Source organism: Kwoniella newhampshirensis, chromosome 4 (assembly GCF_039105145.1).
Source record: "Kwoniella newhampshirensis strain CBS 13917 chromosome 4, whole genome shotgun sequence".
In the NCBI taxonomy this organism is placed as follows: Eukaryota; Fungi; Basidiomycota; class Tremellomycetes; order Tremellales; family Cryptococcaceae; genus Kwoniella; species Kwoniella newhampshirensis.
The window spans coordinates 1,467,938-1,485,911 of record NC_089958.1 but is presented as its reverse complement, the minus strand read 5'-3'; the positions used below and the strand labels follow the sequence as shown (position 1 = coordinate 1,485,911).

General features: G+C 50.7%; 6 protein-coding genes across 6 annotated transcripts; 4 read left to right on the top strand and 2 right to left on the bottom strand.

Moving 5' to 3' along the window:
* Nucleotides 1-217: 217 nt before the first annotated feature.
* On the bottom strand, nucleotides 218-2,450 carry IAR55_002520 (uncharacterized protein; the record flags this gene model as incomplete). The annotated part of the gene is made up of 7 exons (XM_066945633.1): nucleotides 218-363; nucleotides 422-431; nucleotides 492-525; nucleotides 579-625; nucleotides 681-751; nucleotides 812-2,021; nucleotides 2,082-2,450. The coding sequence occupies 7 exons, from the start codon at nucleotides 2,448-2,450 to the stop codon at nucleotides 218-220; spliced, it is 1,887 nt and encodes a 628-aa protein (XP_066804322.1).
* Nucleotides 2,451-4,330: 1,880 nt separating this feature from the next.
* Nucleotides 4,331-6,584, bottom strand: IAR55_002519 (asparagine synthase (glutamine-hydrolyzing); the record flags this gene model as incomplete). The annotated part of the gene is made up of 7 exons (XM_066945632.1): nucleotides 4,331-4,586; nucleotides 4,660-4,929; nucleotides 4,983-5,085; nucleotides 5,147-5,446; nucleotides 5,512-6,034; nucleotides 6,112-6,263; nucleotides 6,416-6,584. The coding sequence occupies 7 exons, from the start codon at nucleotides 6,582-6,584 to the stop codon at nucleotides 4,331-4,333; spliced, it is 1,773 nt and encodes a 590-aa protein (XP_066804321.1).
* Nucleotides 6,585-7,487: 903 nt separating this feature from the next.
* Nucleotides 7,488-9,298, top strand: IAR55_002518 (uncharacterized protein; the record flags this gene model as incomplete). Its single annotated transcript, XM_066945631.1, has 5 exons — nucleotides 7,488-8,240; nucleotides 8,327-8,699; nucleotides 8,818-9,059; nucleotides 9,140-9,157; nucleotides 9,224-9,298. The coding sequence occupies 5 exons, from the start codon at nucleotides 7,488-7,490 to the stop codon at nucleotides 9,296-9,298; spliced, it is 1,461 nt and encodes a 486-aa protein (XP_066804320.1).
* Nucleotides 9,299-9,749: 451 nt separating this feature from the next.
* On the top strand, nucleotides 9,750-11,927 carry IAR55_002517 (uncharacterized protein; the record flags this gene model as incomplete). Its single annotated transcript, XM_066945630.1, has 10 exons — nucleotides 9,750-9,826; nucleotides 9,971-10,049; nucleotides 10,190-10,235; nucleotides 10,397-10,430; nucleotides 10,623-10,748; nucleotides 10,930-11,082; nucleotides 11,168-11,288; nucleotides 11,351-11,471; nucleotides 11,531-11,706; nucleotides 11,763-11,927. The coding sequence occupies 10 exons, from the start codon at nucleotides 9,750-9,752 to the stop codon at nucleotides 11,925-11,927; spliced, it is 1,098 nt and encodes a 365-aa protein (XP_066804319.1).
* Nucleotides 11,928-13,676: 1,749 nt separating this feature from the next.
* IAR55_002516 (uncharacterized protein) lies at nucleotides 13,677-14,759 on the top strand (the record flags this gene model as incomplete). Its single annotated transcript, XM_066945629.1, has 1 exon — nucleotides 13,677-14,759. One exon carries the CDS (start codon nucleotides 13,677-13,679, stop codon nucleotides 14,757-14,759), a length of 1,083 nt encoding a protein of 360 aa, XP_066804318.1.
* A 428-nt stretch (nucleotides 14,760-15,187) lies between these two features.
* Nucleotides 15,188-17,895, top strand: IAR55_002515 (uncharacterized protein; the record flags this gene model as incomplete). The annotated part of the gene is made up of 4 exons (XM_066945628.1): nucleotides 15,188-15,529; nucleotides 15,788-15,822; nucleotides 15,890-16,059; nucleotides 16,124-17,895. 4 exons carry the CDS (start codon nucleotides 15,188-15,190, stop codon nucleotides 17,893-17,895), a joined length of 2,319 nt encoding a protein of 772 aa, XP_066804317.1.
* Nucleotides 17,896-17,974: the final 79 nt, after the last annotated feature.

Below are 17,974 nucleotides of genomic sequence, written 5' to 3'. Positions count from 1 at the left end.
GTTGGCTCTGAGAAGATGCACAAGGGATACGAGAGCTGTCCTGGGCTAGCAACTCAGCGAGAGGTCAGTGCATGGATGAGTGAGGGGACAACGGCTGTGTGTCTAGGACGAGAAGACTATAAACGACGGGATGTTCGGAATGTTCGTCTGCCAGAGATCGCTTTTCGTGGTTGTGCTTCCACTTTCACTTCATGGAATCGAAGTTCCTCTACAATAGCTATAGTACGACCTTTGACCTACGACGACTCCCATACTCGTCATGTGGCTTGTCGTGAACTTTCATGTGTCTCTTGAGCTGATCAGGCCTAGTGAAGCGTTTCTCGCAACCGGAATGAGCGCACGCAAATGGTCTTTCGCCAGTGTCTGGACACAAAGAGCTGGTCAGTATTCACACAAATCGTTGACTGCAAGATAGACATACGAGTTCGGATCTGTAGTCATACGGTATACGTCAGGTTCGCATTGAACGAATAAGGTGGGAAATGACTCACGTGCTTCGTCAAATTGGAGGCTTCGATGAACCCTCTGCGGGAAAACTTCACTCAGCGAGCATTCCAGAGACATGATACAACACTCACCTCTGGCAATGAGGACATACAAAGGGCTTCTCTCCATTGTGAGTACGCTGATAAACGCTCGTCAGGCGCGAGTCTTGCGTTACGTCGCAAGATATGGCTCACCATGTGGATTGTCAAGGATGAAGATATGGCAAATGCCTTGCCACAACCTGGATATTCGCACTTGAAAGGTTCTGGAGTTCTCATGTCAGTAATCAGTGCTTTTCTAGACAGGTGAAACAGGCTCGACTCACTCTCTTGCGCGTGTCTGCGCATATGGGCAGACAGAGGCGCTGCCTCGGAGAAAGCCTGATCGCACAGTCCACAGATGAAGGGCTTATGCGCGACATGACTTTGCAAATGTCGCAACACCTTTTGTCGACTTTTGAAAAGTCTTCCATCTCCACCACAGCCATCCCAGTGGCAGACATAGGAGTCTTGACCTTTTGGAATATGGATTTCCGACAGGTGATCCATGAGAGACGCGGTATCAGGGAAAGGGGTCTCGATAGGACACCCTGGCCATCGACAGATGTGTTGTCTGGTGAGGGTTGGAGTCGGTGAGGTGGAAGTATCGGTGCGGACGGTAGAGGGAGGTGTTGGAAGCGGATGATGATGATGGTGACCGTGGTGATGATGATCGTGTTGGTCTTGGTGATAGTGAAGGTGGTCGTGAAGATGAGCCTTATGATGAGAATCCAAATGATGATATTCGACGTGGTGGGCATCGACGTGATGATGATGGTGGTACTTCTCATCCACTTGCTGTTGATTGCCAAGCTCAGACTCGTTGGGCCACCCAATGATCTCGCCAGGAACACCAAGATGCTCTTCGAGGACATGTCGCAGCATAGTTCCAGGACTATAGGGTTCGCCAGTTGCTGTCGAGTGGTCATGACTATGTCCATGTTGGTGATCATGAACCACTGCACTGTTTGTATGTAATGTATCAGGCAAAGCTGCCGGGAGCTCTGTATTTGGAAAACAGTCGTCCCAGAGACAGGCTAGCAGACGATCGTGTTCACTCATCGTACCTGGCTGAAGTGGAGTCTCCATCTGTAGGTTCTCGATGAAATTTTGCGAGTTGGTCGGCGTCGACAAAGCAGGTCCTGAAGAAGGAGTCGGCTGAAGGGGTGGTGGGGGGATCACGGGTTGTGGGATCGGAGATATCTCTTGATTTGGTCGCTGTCCGACCGCCCATGCGCTTAGATGGTCTGCTGCGACGTGAGCTAGAAGATCCGGCATCGACTTGAACACCAGATGACAGTTCCCCCAATGGCAGGTATGAGAAGCGAAGTCGATCGATGATGTGTTGTCGTCGACAACGGCTGGCGCAGGAGAGATGGGTTGCGCATTCATCGAGGCAAACAGAGCAGCAAGGGGATCGGCTGGCGGAGGATGTATAGCAGAATTGTCAGAGGGACAGACAGGGATATCACAATCTGGCTGATTGCAGCACTCCAGCTGGATTCGGAGTCAGTCATATGCAACTCATAGCGAAAACGTGGGGAGGGTTGAACGTACAAGTTGTTGTAGGGCATGACAACCTTCTTTTGAGTCTGCCCATTCTTCCAGACTCTTAACTCCTCCATCTCCACAGCTTTCATGACATCCAATGAAGTCTTCACAACAAGCATCTCCCTTTTCGTCGCATCCAGGATCTGCACAACATCCATCGACCCCGTCACAATCCATGTGCTCTCCCGGACAGTAATCCCCGTCGCAGCAGTAGCTCTCGATAGGATTGATCGACGAGGTGTGGTACGTGGAGGTGGAAGCGCCATGGTCTTGATCGCAGCAAATGGCGCCATGCGCCCAAGGGTCATGGTGTGTCACAAGAGCCTGATGCGCTGATGTTTGGGGATGATGGTAGACAGGTTTTGGGGCATTCATTTCGACGGATTGCGACGGTATGACTTGTGGTGGGGGCGAGTCAAAACGAAGTCAGATGGAAGTTCTGTACCGGGACGGCTGTGATGTCCGGGATTTCAGAGTTGTCTAGTCATGGATTGGAGATGTCCGAGTCAATTTTGGAGGTGATCATATGGAGAGATGGCCAAAAGGACGATGATGACTGGTCACAAAAGTGGAGAAGATTAGAGAGTACCCGAACGGTCAATCGCTCAATGTCCTGTATTTACCTTTTCGAGCAACTCTCATCGCCATCTCAAATGCATCTTCAAGATGGTACAGCACAATGTAATGCAGGATGCTGCCAGGCGAGGTGCACTATCTGATACACGCAGATGACATGCTAAACAATGCTGACTACGTGACCGCTGAGCGAACCTCAGATCTATACATTGAGACTCACAGCCCTCCCAAGGTCTTAAACACCTGAACTTCGAACAAGTGGCCTGCAGGCTGGATTCCATCTGACCTCTTCCGTGCGTTTAGGATTCGATTTTCCATATCTGTATACATAAGCCAAGGGGTCCGAATCCGCAGAGCGTGTGGGTGGTGTGTCCTGAAGAGACGTAACCAGGGAAGCACACGAAGGAAGTACCGGAGTCCACCTCATGAAGTCGAGGCCATATCGAGAACTCGAATACTCTGGCGGTCCATATACGAGCGGGATTCGGCTGCTACCAGCACCCGAGCGGCTGAGGATCGACCCTTGGGACGGCGAGGGCGGCGGCTCTAGGAGCTGTGGGACGGACGTTGCCTGGGATGGAGAAGTCGTTTGCGTCAAGGACGCTTGTGTCATGTCTTGGGCGAATTCGAACAATCTTAGAGTGAAAAGCGGGATTGGGCATCTTGGTAGTATCTGATATGATATCTACCCAATGATAATGACACTGCACGGTCAGGAATGATATGTAGTGGCCGAAGACAGTACGACAAAGGATGACAGCTGCAGAAACTGGACTAGCAAGAAGGCCCAGACGACGTCAGGTAAGTTACATTCCATTTAGCTACTTGAAATCTGCATACGAGAAAGGGTCGCGGAGGTGTGATTGCAGAATGCCGTATCAGAGCAGCTCAGAAATAGCCCAGATGCATGAGTGTATCGCTATTGTACAATCAAGTCCCCTGTCACTTGGTTTCGGGCCATTCTGAGAGCGGACTTGGGTGGATCTCGAGACGGATTGATTGAGAAGCGCCTTCATTCCCATACACAGAAGGATTGGCAGTCGTGAAACGTGTGGACAGTGGTCCCCGCAATGATGATTCCAGCTGTGCAAATGATGGAGGGACTGGATCTACTGTAGAAACAGCGAAACTGTTCGAAGGAGCTGAAATCCCGGCAAATTCACTTGCCAGGTTCTGTTCAACAGTGGTCGAGTCACTGTGAACGGTAGTCTGGGACATGAATATGTAAGTTCGTGGCGGGGACGATGGTATGATCGAGAATGGCGCAGTAGTTGATGGCATACTCGGTTCATTGGGTGAACAGGGGCCGGAGCATCGTTGTAGACACAGGGCTTCCACTTGCTTCGGTCAGGCTCTTGATCCTGATCCCAAGACTGAGCACACGACTTGCAAGGTGATCTTAGAAACCTAAAGTCATACAATATTCAGAAATTGTGTGAGGATCTCGTCTTCCTCCGACCTCAACGAATAAGCGATTCTGACTGAATCTCATCGCATCGATATTTTGCCTTGTGATTGCGTGTTTTGTTCTGTGGAATTAGAGCCTGGCTAGTCCATCTTACAGCCGTTGGATGTGGATGAAAGCAATCTTTCTCATGGGATCCACACTAAGAATACCCTAACTATGCATTGTGAGCACACTGAGATCTAATCTACTGCAGAGCCATTCCCATCCCAATCTAAGCCTTCTTACCCTCCTCATAAGCAGCCGTATGGATGCTGACAGCTCGTCCGGATGGATCAGACGAAACACCCCATTCTTGTTTAGGGATCCATCGGACGGCAGTCTTAGCAGCTGCTTCGGAAGGGAAGTGGAGCTCAAACAATTCTCGGATCCAGTAAGCCTCCTTTGTGTCGGGAGTATCGAGGGACCATCGGTTAGCTCGATCGGCGAACTTCTCATCGGAGATGGCAGCGGCCGCATGGTCCTTCATGCTATAGGCGCAAAACCATCAGCCACGAAGACGGCAGCGGACTTGCGGAGAACAAGGAAGCATCCGAAACCTACCCATCGATCCATGAGTAACCGACACCGTCCGAGAATTGCTCCTTCTGCCTCCACAAGATAGAGTCAGGCAGATATGCTTTGCCGTCTGGAGAGCAATCGAATGCTTTTCTCAGAATGTATTTCTCCATCTTGGGTCGGCCATCCTCATCCACCTCCTGTTGAGAGCCCTTTGAGAACATCTTGTACTTGGCATCGATGTTCATGGCGACCTCAAGGAATTGCTTGTCAAGGAAAGGGACTCGTGCCTCAAGACCCCAAGCCATGGTGGATCTGTTCATATACGTCAGCAGGTGCCTCGAGGTCTTCAGTAGCATGTCACTCACTTGTTCGCTCGGAGACAGTCAGCAGTGTGCAGGTTCTTGACTCGCTTGACAAGTTCCTCGTGGAAGTCCTTCGCGTTGGGAGCAGCGTGGAAGTAAAGGTAACCTAGAGTCAACAGTCATCAGTATCTTTGTCATTTCATGCTTGGTCATACGACCATACTCACCGCCGAAGATCTCATCGGAACCCTCTCCACTCAGAACCATCTTGACACCCATAGCCTTGATCTTCCTACTCAACAGGTACATGGGAGTACTAGCTCGGACAGTTGTGACGTCGTAAGTCTCAAGGTGGTAAATGACCTCAGGGATAGCGTCGAGACCTTCTTGGACGGTGAAGTGGTACTCGTGGTGAACAGTGCCAAGGAAGTCAGCAGCCTTCCGGGCAGCGATTAGGTCGGGAGCACCAGGAAGACCAATGGCGAAGGAGTGAAGTTGAGGCCAAGAAGCGAGGGGTTGGTCATCACCTGGATAAAGAACCGAGATTTAGCAAAGTTTCACAGCCAACAAGGCGATGTCAGTCTGTACGCACCGACCCAACCGTTCTCGGTGTGCGTTCTTCTCTCTTTTCTCAATTTTTCTTGCTCAGCAGCGAGCTTGTCAGTCTCCCTCGCAGCGATCGAAGCGATCAAACTACTGTCCAAGCCACCACTCAACAAAACACCGTAAGGAACCTCAGACATCAACCGCTTCTTGACGGCTGCTTCGAGGGTTTCTCGGACGAGTTTGAGGTCGACAGGGTTGTGAGGGACGGTACCCTTGTCTGAGTCCCACCATGAAGGTTGGTAGTATCGGGTAAGGGCCTTCTTGTTCGAGTCGTAGAAGTGTCCGGGAGGGAATGAGAGGAGAGTGTCACATTCTTCGTGGATGGCTTTCAATTCAGAGGAGAAGTAGAGAGTATCAGGAGAGGATGAGTGGTAACCCATGTAGAGAGTAGTGATACCGATAGGGTCTCGAGCAGCAATGAGTCGAGGGGGGGTGACGGAGCTATCGACGAGAACGAACGAGAACATCCCGTCAAGCATGTTGCACAGTCCGGTGTCATGCTCCTTGTACTATGAAGTGTTACAAGCATTAATTGTGAGCTGACAATGAGGGGGGATGTGTATCCTGATCAAGAAGAGCAACTCACCAAGTGCATGATGACTTCACAATCTGAGTGAGTCTTGAAGACAGCATCCTTGTCCTTGAGACCCTTTCTCAAAGCGACGTGGTTGTAGATCTCACCGTTGACAGCGAGGACAAGAGTTTCATCTTGGTTGACGAGGGGTTGAGCACCGGTGTCTGAGTGTCACAGAGCATGATCAGCTCATGCCACTCCAGTATGGACTGTTTCACGGATTTATGGGTCCATGCGCAAGTCGTTGATTGACTCGAAAGAAGTGCAGAGCGGCAAACCAGTATATCGTGTAGAATGACTTGATCTCAGGACTCACCGACACCGACAATAGCCAAACGTTCGTGCACAAGAATGGTGTTCTTGGTCATGTAGCAACCAGACCAATCAGGACCCCTATGTCTTTGCTTCTTGGAGCAAGCGATAGCTCGAGGGCGATATGAGGCGAGGTCGCCTTGGCGGTTGTAGCAACAGAAGATGCCACACATTTTTAGAAAAGCTGTATCTGACGAAAGGAGCTTGTCAAGTGTCGATGAAAGAGAGATGGTTGAGGGGTTGTGGCAAGCGATGCCAGACAATATGATATTCAACTGAGAGAGACGGTGAACGAAATTGAATCTTGAAGAAAGAGTATCAAGGTGTCAAGCGACCAACTCAATTCCCAACTTTTGTTTCTACTCGCTACTGACTACTACTGCTTTCCACTTCGGATTCCAAGTCGGATGCAGCCAACCGCTCGGCTTTGACTCGATTATTCCGTATCATATGACGTGGCAATATATGTTTCGGCTCATTCACCTTATCTAGAATCTGGTGTGCTACCAGGACACTTGGGACGATGCAGAGCTATGAATGACCTGAGCCAAGTGGGACTGCTTGACCCCGATGAGAGATACGTGTCTGGGAGCTCAGAGTTGATCAGGCAGGTCGGTTGCAATGATACATCTCACTCAAGGACTAAGATCCGTGAAGCAATCAGATTGTCAGATGTCGCCCCTTGATCCTCTGACGCGGGACTGAGTCTTCGATAACAGGTCGATCGCCACCTGCCACATCCAGTAAACGCAGTCAGTCATGAGATCACCACCTCCCACCGTAGCAATCATGACACAAATTGCCTTTAGGCCAAGACTACGAAGTAACTACTACTGCTGACGTCGCAAGTCACCCACGGTCCATTTCTATCACATCAAGCGCAATCTTTGTGCAAATAACATAATCACATCATCCTGCCCACACAGAATCGCAGTCAGTCCTCTCGACCTCGCCGCTAGCAGTCGTTCCAATCATCACGATACACACCATCAATCGTTCTCTCGAGGACGATAACAACCGCCAACAGTCACTCGGACCCGATCACACATTGACAAGCTGTCCGCCTATCCTCCACCATGCCGACCGAATCGACGCCTTCCGCTCCTCCACCCTCTCCCCCTCATCCATCCCAGTCGGGTCCCATCAAATGTGCCATCTGTGGACTAGGGAGCTTTTCAAGTTCGACCAGTACGTCGCCCAATGAATGCATCGTTGTCCTGAACGATCCGATTGAGAGGATATGCGGGAGATGTGTAGGAGGTCTAGATGCTAGGATGCGGGCCACCACAACGATTCCGCTGGGGAACGACGAGAACGAACAACCTTCCTTTGCACTCAGATCGGGTGGAGCTGGACTGGGTCTAGGTTTGAGAGGAGTGACAGTGTTTGGTGAGGATGTAATGAGCGGCTGTACTATCGAGTCGGGAACGGAGGAAGGTGCCGAATCTCCTTCATCTGCTACGGTTCGGCCGAGAGAAATATCCCCTTCGAGCAATGAAGGATCTTCATCCCCTGCTCCGAACAATCTTTCCCAGTCCCTTCCGTCTCAATATCCTCTGCCTTGGCAGACCACTACCGGCAGTAATCTTGCCAGCACCTCTTCGTCACATCTGCCATCACCTGTCACCGATCGCGAGCGCAATCTCACTCCTTCGCCTGCCCCGACTAGCTCGAACAAAGAGGAATTAGAACGTCCGCCGAATCCATTGCTTGACGTGACGACGAATCGGGTGCCCAGTGTCGGTAGAGGCGCAATGTACCCCGGTAGCGTGTTCAAGGGTACTCAGACGAGCGGGAGAAGTGCATACGAAGTGGAAGTGCAACTGTTGGTGAGTGTAGCGACTCACCGATCATTTTCTTTTATGCTTGAATCTTGCTGATGGATGTCTCCTTTGTGCGAACGGTGGATCAATAGGACGTCAATTTTGCCGATTCCTCTTTATCAGGCTATCTCTCCATCTCCCATCTTACAGACTCCCATCCCCACCTCACCACCTTCTTCACGGGCGAGATCATAGGTCCAAAACACGGCTTCATAACCGGATCTCGATTTGGAGCGACGGAACACGATGATATGCGTCATTGGGGACGTTTCGAACAATTTCGAAGACCGTCCACGAGACAAGATATGGTCAGACCAGAATTGCTCTTCAGAGATCCGGTGCCGGATCGATCGAAGGGTGAGATGGGGAGAGGGAAAGAGAGGGATTTCGTGTTCTTGAGAATCAAAGAGAGATTTCTGGTCCCCGATCATAAGGTTAGAGACATTTCAGGAGCGAGTTTCGCAGGTGAGTACTAGTCTCGCGAATCACTTGTATCTGTCGTCGGGTCGCGGCACTCGCTGCAAATTGTGGAGAGCACCAAACAGCGGCACGGAGAGGACTGAACGCTGACATCTACACACAGGGTTTTACTTCGCAATGGTCGATCTATCGCCTACGGTTGCTACCGCATCCGAACCTGCCTCCACACCTGCATCACCAACAATCCCCAAGACTCCGCTCACCCCTACTTCTCCAGCTATCACTCGTCGCATGTCCGGCGCTGACCCGAGAAGCCCTACGCGACCAGAAGGAGCGAAACGTAGGGAGAGTGCGAGCAGATTGGGAAGTAAAGAAGAGGTCAAAGGAGAAGCTACCATGCGGGGTGTGAGTGTTACATAGTTGCATAGGTGTCGACTTTTCGTATTGCAAGACGCTGACTGGCTGCCGGGTGCCTGCACATACAGTACTACTTCCATTCTTTGGTGAGTTTACACTTCGCTCATGGTTACATTATTGAGCAAACGGCTGATACGTGACACCTTTCACAGAACCAAGAACCATTCCAAGAACTTTTCCTCACGCACGTCCCGTCCAAGAGTAGCAGCACCTTCGAGTTCCGTTGAACGTCTCCCCTCCGATACGTCAGGAAAGCATTTGTACGAAATTCCCCGTTGTCACTCTTGTAAATGTCGATCATCCCGGTTGTGTCATCTACTCTATCATATTTCCCCGAATGCTGTGTTGTTCTAGTCCTGCTCGAGTATGCAATAGTTGTTCATTAGCGGCTCCTGGATCGAATGCTATACTGGCGATTTGTCAAACGTGAGCAGGTGATCATCATATGAAATGATGTTGGACGATTACGGTCCAGGTGGAGGGAATGACGCGCCCCGACTGATTGGTCGCGTCAAGATTATTTCATGTTCACTTTCCTTCCTTCCTCTTATCAGGACCATTCTGAATTACCACATTTTCGCAATAAACTCGATTCCATCAGTACATCTAGCTCTGATATAGACAAGATTGAACAACGGGATCAAGCTCCAAAGTGAGCGAGCAACCATCTCGTTCGTCATGTCGACTTTTGCACCTCGTCCTGCCGCTGGAATGAACGCCATCGATCCACGATTACAACCATGGGTAGAGAAGTAGTATGTCGCATCTCACTCATTTCCTACCAAGCTAGCCTGTGATTAGACTTGCATGGATCACCCTTCTGTTCGGTCGTTGAGTGTGATAGGACTTGCATCTCTGAGCTGTTGGTTTCCTTCGCTGACCCATGCTGCATGATTTAGCCGACCCAAGACGATCGACGATGTCTCCTCTCAGGAACATACGGTTGCAGTCTTACGAAAAGCGTTACTTTCCACGAATGTAAGTTCTACCCTCTGATTCCCGTACCATCAACTCTCCCTGCTGCATACTCCCCGACGCTCCACACCTGGTTGATTCGCTGAACCCATCTCGATAAGATCCAAATCGAGAACGATCATGCTGATGTTGACATTGGCTAGTTACCGCACATGCTGTTCTATGGTCCACCAGGGACTGGAAAGACTAGTGAGTGTGGATAGTGTTTATAAGTTCGAGACTGAGACTGGGTGATTGAGACGGAAGAATGGAAAGGGCGATGAAGGCGACAAAGTAAAGGATTTCCGACGAGGAGGAAAAGACGCTCGCGGAGTGAATGGGATTAGTACATGTACTGATGATCGACGCAGGTACGATCCTTGCTCTTGCTCGACAATTATTTGGGTGAGTGCTATGACCTGACCCTCATGGGAATATAGATCGAGATACTGATGACCCGAATGTTCTATTGCGCCTTTCTTCTCCTCGTTTCGCACAATTAATCTCCTCCCTGCTACCTCATTACGCGCCAAACTACCTCTTGAATCCATATCTCCTCGACATCGTTTATGCACCTCCTTCCGATACTGACAACAGCCCAGACTTGTTTAGGTCTCGGGTGCTCGAGCTCAACGCTTCGGACGAGAGAGGTATCTCGGTGGTACGAGAGAAGATCAAGACGTTCGCGAGGGAGACGCCTAGGCATTCCACGACTGTTTCCTCGTGAGTGCGAAGATTAAATTCATGACTGCTGGCAATCTCTATCGAGATTTGCCCTCACTTGTCTCTGTCTGACCATTCATCCCGCTATGCTATGTCGAAGAAGGCCGCTTCGTTTCACTTGGAATCTACTTTCGGATCTCATGCTTTGCATTGGACCTTGCTGACCAAAGAGCCGTTGCAGGGATGGAAAGACATACCCCAGTCCTCCTTACAAACTCATCATTCTCGACGAAGCCGACTCCATGACTCAAGATGCGCAGTCTGCTTTGAGAAGAATTATGGAGACCTACTCGCGAATAACGAGGTTCTGTCTAGTGTGTAACTACGTGACGAGGTATGTTGACCAAGCCATCTGTAGGCCTGTCTACCCAATGTAGGGCCGCTACAGGACCAGCGCGCTGATCTCATTCCATTTACAGAATCATCGAACCTCTTGCTTCGAGATGTAGCAAGTTCCGATTCAGACCGCTGGCTCAAGGCAGTACTCAAGCAAGGATAGAGATGATCGCGCATGCTGAGGGTGTAAATGCTGAGGACGGGGTGAGTGAAGCGGTCTGCCGATTTGAGGACAGGAAGCATGTGATTGACGATGTGATCGGCAGGTCCTACCTTTGATCCTGGAGTTGGCAGGAGGTGATTTGAGAAAAGCAATCACGTATTTGCAAACAGCGCAAAGGTTACACAGCGCGACTGAGCCGCCAACACCAATCTCGTCGATATCCAGTGAGTGTCATGTCCACCCAAGGGCAGTTGTGAAGATACTGAAGATGTGACCCGCACAGTCCACGAAATATCAGGGGTCGTGCCAGATGACGTGATCACGCAACTGCTCAATGTCATGGGTGTTGATAGGGAGTCGGGTATAGATCTCTCCCTCAGTACAGGATTCGAAGGTGTCCGAACGGCTGTCAAGCGTGTAGGTAGGGAAGGCTGGAGTGCGGGACAAGTACTTGAGCAGGTGAGCACTAAGCGTATCATGACGAAAGTAGCCCTCTTGCTCATCACCAAACACAGATTCACGACGCGTTGATACCCCTTCCCACGATACCTGCCGTACAGAAAAGCATCGCTGCCATGGCTATTGCAGAATGTGACAAGGGGTTGTGTGAGGGTGGTGACGAGGAATTGCAACTGTTGGAATGTTGTTTGAGAGTCAAGGAGGCTATGGAGAGGCAATGAGTATACACATTCGTAGCAGGTGATACGGCGACGTGACGTCAACCCCAAGGAGACAAATGACACTTGATGTGATATGCAGACATTCAGTTTCAGCCACCGCGATGTATGTAGTCAGGCTAGCTCGGTTTTCAAGATACCAAGGTTTGCAAAGATTTCACTCGGGATGGGAACGATCCTGCGGAGACGACGGAGAGCGTAACGTGGTCTGAAAGAGGAACCAAACAAACCGACTACGTGTATGTATGGATGAGATAGTAATGGAATGGATTGGGGGTGTGAAGATTCGAAAAGGAACGCCACAACGGCGAATTGATTGATGGATGGGAGTGGGAAGAAACGGGGATTTGGTTTTGGAATGTGATTTTCTGTAATGTTCCTTTTCCCGTGCACGGGACTTTTGAGGATTGACACGTCGATTATTGCTTCATGTGGCAATCGGAGTTAACGAAACAGAAACAGATCACAATTATCTTGGCCAAAAGGAGAATAAACGTCAAAATAGAAAACACATTCGAGAGGTTTTGGCTCCTCGGTCGTCAGTAGTAGAGAGAGGGGTGTGTGGGTGGGTAGCCAGAATCCTGTTTTCTTCCCCCTTCTTCTCATTGCATCTCCTCTCTTGTTCAGTATACATAGCATAAGACATCCGGTTATACACCCCCCTCACCCCTCAAAGAGGCGCCTACGGGTGGGTTTGGGTCAATTCAGTGTTCTCATCGACAGCAGACAGTCGACAGTCGACAAGTTCAATCTGACGCGAAACGGAGAAAGGAGAACAACGGCCCAAGTACACAGAGGAGAATTCGGATCGTTTCGCCCCCTTTGCCGTTCCGAAATCAGACTGCACAAAAGGGATATACAGGACACGCTCACTTTCTGTCACCTCAGCATAAGTGTCAATCCCTGGTGGTCGTAGACGACAAGCTCACCTTGGCGACGAGCTTTTTTTATCGGCGCGACAATCAGTCGAAAAGCAAATCAATCGTTAGAAAACAGGAACCCCTTACCCTGTTTTTTTCTCGTGGAAGATAAAATCCCTCTATACCACTCGACAGTTGTCCAACAACGGACTGCCTAGATCGATCGTTAGACAGTACCACCACTGGAGTTTCCCTCTCCTCTCTACCTCGACTCTTTATCTGGGACCTCGTTGCGCCGCATACCTTCATTCGTGTGTAGTCTAACCCCTTCGTACGCGGTGTTACCGGGTCTTCCCGTGTCTTCCCCGGAGCCTACGCAACACAAAGATCTGCGCCAACACCTCGAGTGATCGAAAGGCATACACAGCTGTCTACGACCGACTTGTTCCGATCTAACAACGGTTATACGTCGTCCGGTCACTGCTTAATTTATGCTTTGGGTGAAGCATAAAAGTCGTTGCTTTCAGAGTGTAGAGTGAGTGATCATCACCTTTTCTGTTCGCTGTTTCTGACTCTGGACTGATCAATGACGACAGTAAACAGTGGCATACCTTGCTTGGATCGACATCATTGCAGACTTAATCTTGTCCTTTGACCGAACCACCTTGATACGCATCTCATCACAACGCCCGTCATCATCGTCGCCACCATGAATATCGAACAGTAAACCTGTCGATTCAGTCGACATTGTCTCGTTCGATCCCATCATCATACCATACCATACCATACTGTACTACAAACATCCCGAAACAACAACACACGACACGCAGCATCCATCATCGCATCGACCTATAATCACATCCATCGATCAAACTCTCAAGAACAAATCAACATGTCAGAACCAACCACCATCATCACTGTCTCTCCTTCGAAACGTCTCCGATCTTGTTTATCGCCCACCCGTTCTCGACCTGCATCTCCCATGGATGCGGACTTGCGACCCACACCCAGCGGTTCCAGATCTACTTCCTTCTCGTCCTACACCAGTTGCAGTACGAATGATGGGTGGAAGAGGACAAAATCGGTCAGATGGCAGGAGATGAACGGATGTGCCGTTGCGTCGTTCCACGACACCTATTCGCACGATGAATACGATCGTACACCCCTCGAACCGCCCAGTACCGCCGAGCGCGCTTGTGTCCTGCCAGAACGCGGCGCGCGATGTCTTGCGGTCGCCCGAGAATGCTTCCTGGGAGATTCCGACGAAGAGCTCGAAGACGAAGACGAGGATTCTGGTTCTCATCCAGCATCATTCTCTACCGACGGTCATTCGTTCGACTCGTACGCCTTACATACCCCGCCTTCGACCGAGACCAACTCGGACGATGGAGACGAGGACGAAGATCATACAGGTCGACATCAAGGGGAGGACAAGGAGTGGGAGGAGTGTATGGAGAGGAGAAGGATGATGTTCGCCCGGATGTGTCCTAGAGAGGGAGTGAGCGGTGAAGATGGGGACAGACATCCCGAATTTGAAGGATATAGAAGTATCTCGGCGACCCTTATCGAGTTGTTGAAAAGCGTCGGCTGTGATGATGCGGAGGAAGGAGGCTCAGACCAATTCCAACATCCGATCATCGAGGAGGACGAGCAGGAAGAATCACATGGAGATGATGACAGAGGCGAAGCCCATGGAACCCTCCAGTTTGGTTCTTTACCAACATCGATTCGAACAGTAGAGGTGGAGGAAGAGATTGACGTTGATACACCTTCATTGGTGTCTTCGACAGATATGGATAGCGAATTGGATTGTTGTATCGCAAGTCCAGGAGGAATGGACGGCGGGATCATCCCTTCTCCCTCTGGGGGTAAGGAGATCTTGACGCAAGGCGGAGGGTTGATGGGTTGGGGTGTGTCCGCCGCGCCGGCGGAGAAAGTGGGAAGAGGCAGGGATAGAACCGTGGTGGAAAGATGATGTGGATGTCTTTAGATGCTTATAATGCTCTAGATGGGCCAGCTAGACATGTCTATATAGGTTCTCTGTTCCTTGGAACCTCATACATCAAGCATTATATACTCTTTTGTCCTAGATACGATCGCTTAATGACATATCATGATGTTCTGCACGAGTCGCTCCTGTACCTCGGTTGCTCTTGACAGTCGCACAGAGAGTCCCTGATCTCTCTTGCGCTGGAAAGGTGGGTAGGTTGGATTTACATTGTCGATAATTCGCCACTCAACCGAATCTTGAATTCAACCGGTGGAGTGAGGTTTGGGATTTGGGATTAGAACCGAACGACCGAGTCATTCGAGACATCTTTCTTGTGCTATACACCTCAATCGTCCTTGTTCCCCATTGATCAGACTTTCGAAGGCAAGGGAGGGTCAAGTCTTACCATCAGCATGACTCACTCTACCTTCTCAACACCGACTTCCGGCGCCCCCGACTCAAATGGCGAACCTTTCAACAACCCCCAGCCGCCCCCATCTCCCCCGCCCGCTCCTCCTCTTGCCCCGATCCTCACTCTACCCCCCGAACTGATCGATCATCTCCTCTCCCTCGTCCCCCCCGAACAAAGACAAACGAGTGCCCTCGCCCTCCTTCGCGTGTTCCCACATCATCCGTTCGCCGCGAAACATCTCTGGACTCATCTGGTCGTTTATAGGGGAGGACAATTGATGCCTCTCTGGAAAAAGCTGAGGGAAGACGAGGCGATGAGGGATGGAGTGAGGAGCTTCTCTCTGGTGAGTCGGTCAGAAGTCTGCTGCTATCTATCTACCTATCTATCTATCTATCTATCTATCTATCTATCTATCTATCTGTTTCATTTATCTATCTATCTATCTATCTATCTAATCATCTATCTATATATCGATCTGTCTATCTATCTGCCACCGTCTTCTTGTACTGCCGCCTGCGCTTTTTGCCTGACTTCGATATCGACTTGCTGCTGCTTGGATTTAGGGGCCTGTCGATGCGCCTGCTGACTGCCACCTTCATAGCAATCATGGCGAGGAGATGCGGATATCCTGAACAAGTGAGTAGTGCTCAGTCTCAAAGCATGACCAAGCTGACACCTCCTGCCTCGTCTGTCCCTCCCGCAGCGTCATGCGATGTCTCAACCACATCAATACGCTCATGCTCAACATCGGTACCAACTTTGCCCCTGATCATCTGGAAGAGATGTTCGAGAATCCACGAGAGGACATTGAGAGGATGGAGCTCAGATTCAGGCCATATGTGGAGCAGGCTTCTTACTACCAATTCTTAGCAGGTCAGCTGGTCAGGTGCTAAGACCAATACTTGCAAAGGTCATGAGCTGACATTCAGTTTCGCAGGATCGTACTTTGACACGGCTATCGAGAGTCTATACCGGCACTGGCCGTCTACACCTTCATTCACCCATCTCAGTATCGTGCAAGACCTCCCTCCTCGAGCCACCGCCCCTCCCACGGCTTTCAATTCGAACGCCGGTTCACTGTCCAGCTCGTTCGCCGATCTCAGCGTGGCCCACAACGATCCAGGCACATCAGATAGCGACGAACAGTCAGGTCGATCCACCCCTCCCACTTCCATCTCCTCGTCTTCAGACGGTCACCCAATCGACAACTCGAAGAAGCATTATACGGGACACGGTCCGTTCGGGAATCCGTATCTCAACGAAAAGCTAGGAATTACAAAACCGAAAACGTTCGCTCAACCAATTGTCTTCTTTGATATTCAGTGCCTTGCGAAATTCGGTGCTTCTCCAGTAGCAGAGCATCTCACTCACCTGAGAATGCGAGTGCCTTCGCGAGATCTTGCTAGAGTGTTGATCTCCCCTCCACGAGTGTCGGATGTCCTCTTCCCTTCCTTGAGATATCTGGATATCTCGACGACCAACGTACGAATCGACACGACTTTATCGACATTGCTCAGGACGTATACTCGACTCGAGCACCTTGTTCTCGATCGAGTCAACTTGTTCGGTTTCAATGCGAGAGAGAAGGGTCCTGAACTGTGCCATGATCTTGGAGGATTACTGGTTTCTGCCAGCTTGGCAAAAGGCAAAGAGAGAGAAAGACAGGTCGCAGCTTGGGAGCAGGAGGGGAGGACTAGATTAGCGGAAGCTGAAGCTGCTCAACGAAGAGCTCAAAGTCACGCAGCGAGACAAAATGGAGGTGATGATGACGACGAGGATCGAGAGACTGCTGCTGAAATCGCAGAGAGGGAAAGACGAGAGGAGCTGCAACGAAATATCGAAATAGCAAGGAGTCGACGAGGTCATCGTTCGGCGGCTCAAGCGAATTTCACATTGAGAGATCGACCTGCACGACGGACCGGGACAGGTCTTTCTTCCGCTCTCGCAGGAATGAGCGTACCAAGCGTGTTTGTCCCACCGCCCGACAAACTGTATCTCGTCTTACCACCTCTACCGACCATCAAGTCGATCTCGATCGGTGGTGAGGCACACACATTGTCATCGGCAAAAGTGGCGGAATGGGAAGAAGAGTTCCATGCTGGTTGGAGAGAAGGTCTGGGCAAAGTGTTGGGTTGGGCTACTCATATTGCGGACAAGTATGAGAGGGCGAAGAGAAAGGCGGAAGAGTGGGGAGTGCAGGAGATGAAGGGTGGTGCGGGGAATTCGTCATCATCATCGACCGGACCCGGTCCTCATCCCAAACATGGAGCAGGAGGCGCGAAAGGAAAGGGACGAGCTTCCACTTCGTCGTCATCGGCAAGTGCTACAAGTACAGTCAACAAGACTCGACCACCTACGGACGTACGGTTGTTCCGATTCCCCTTACCTCACGAACACGTGTCCATCGAAGATCGTCCAGGTGTACATAGTTTGACGGCGGGATTGATCGAGATCGACCCTGCTTCTTCGGAGAACAGAGAATACCTGGAACCGTACAGACAAGCAATAGGAGATGCTCAGCTGTTTGCAGACCAGCAAAGAGGATACAGAGCGCCTTGCGTGTTCTGTACCGTACCGGATTGTGAGGGACCGCAGAGGAAAGGCGCGGAGGGTGAGAAAGTCGATGGGAGAGGTGGGATGGGAGGTATACATAGAGCCGGGTGTGGACATCTGCTGGGGAGGAGGATATGGGGTTGGAATGGGTTCTAGCGGGGTGTTCGAAGTTAAGGCGGGGCGCGGGCGCGGCGCGCGGGACACTGCTCATGCTGAAGTGAAGGAGTGAGAGATC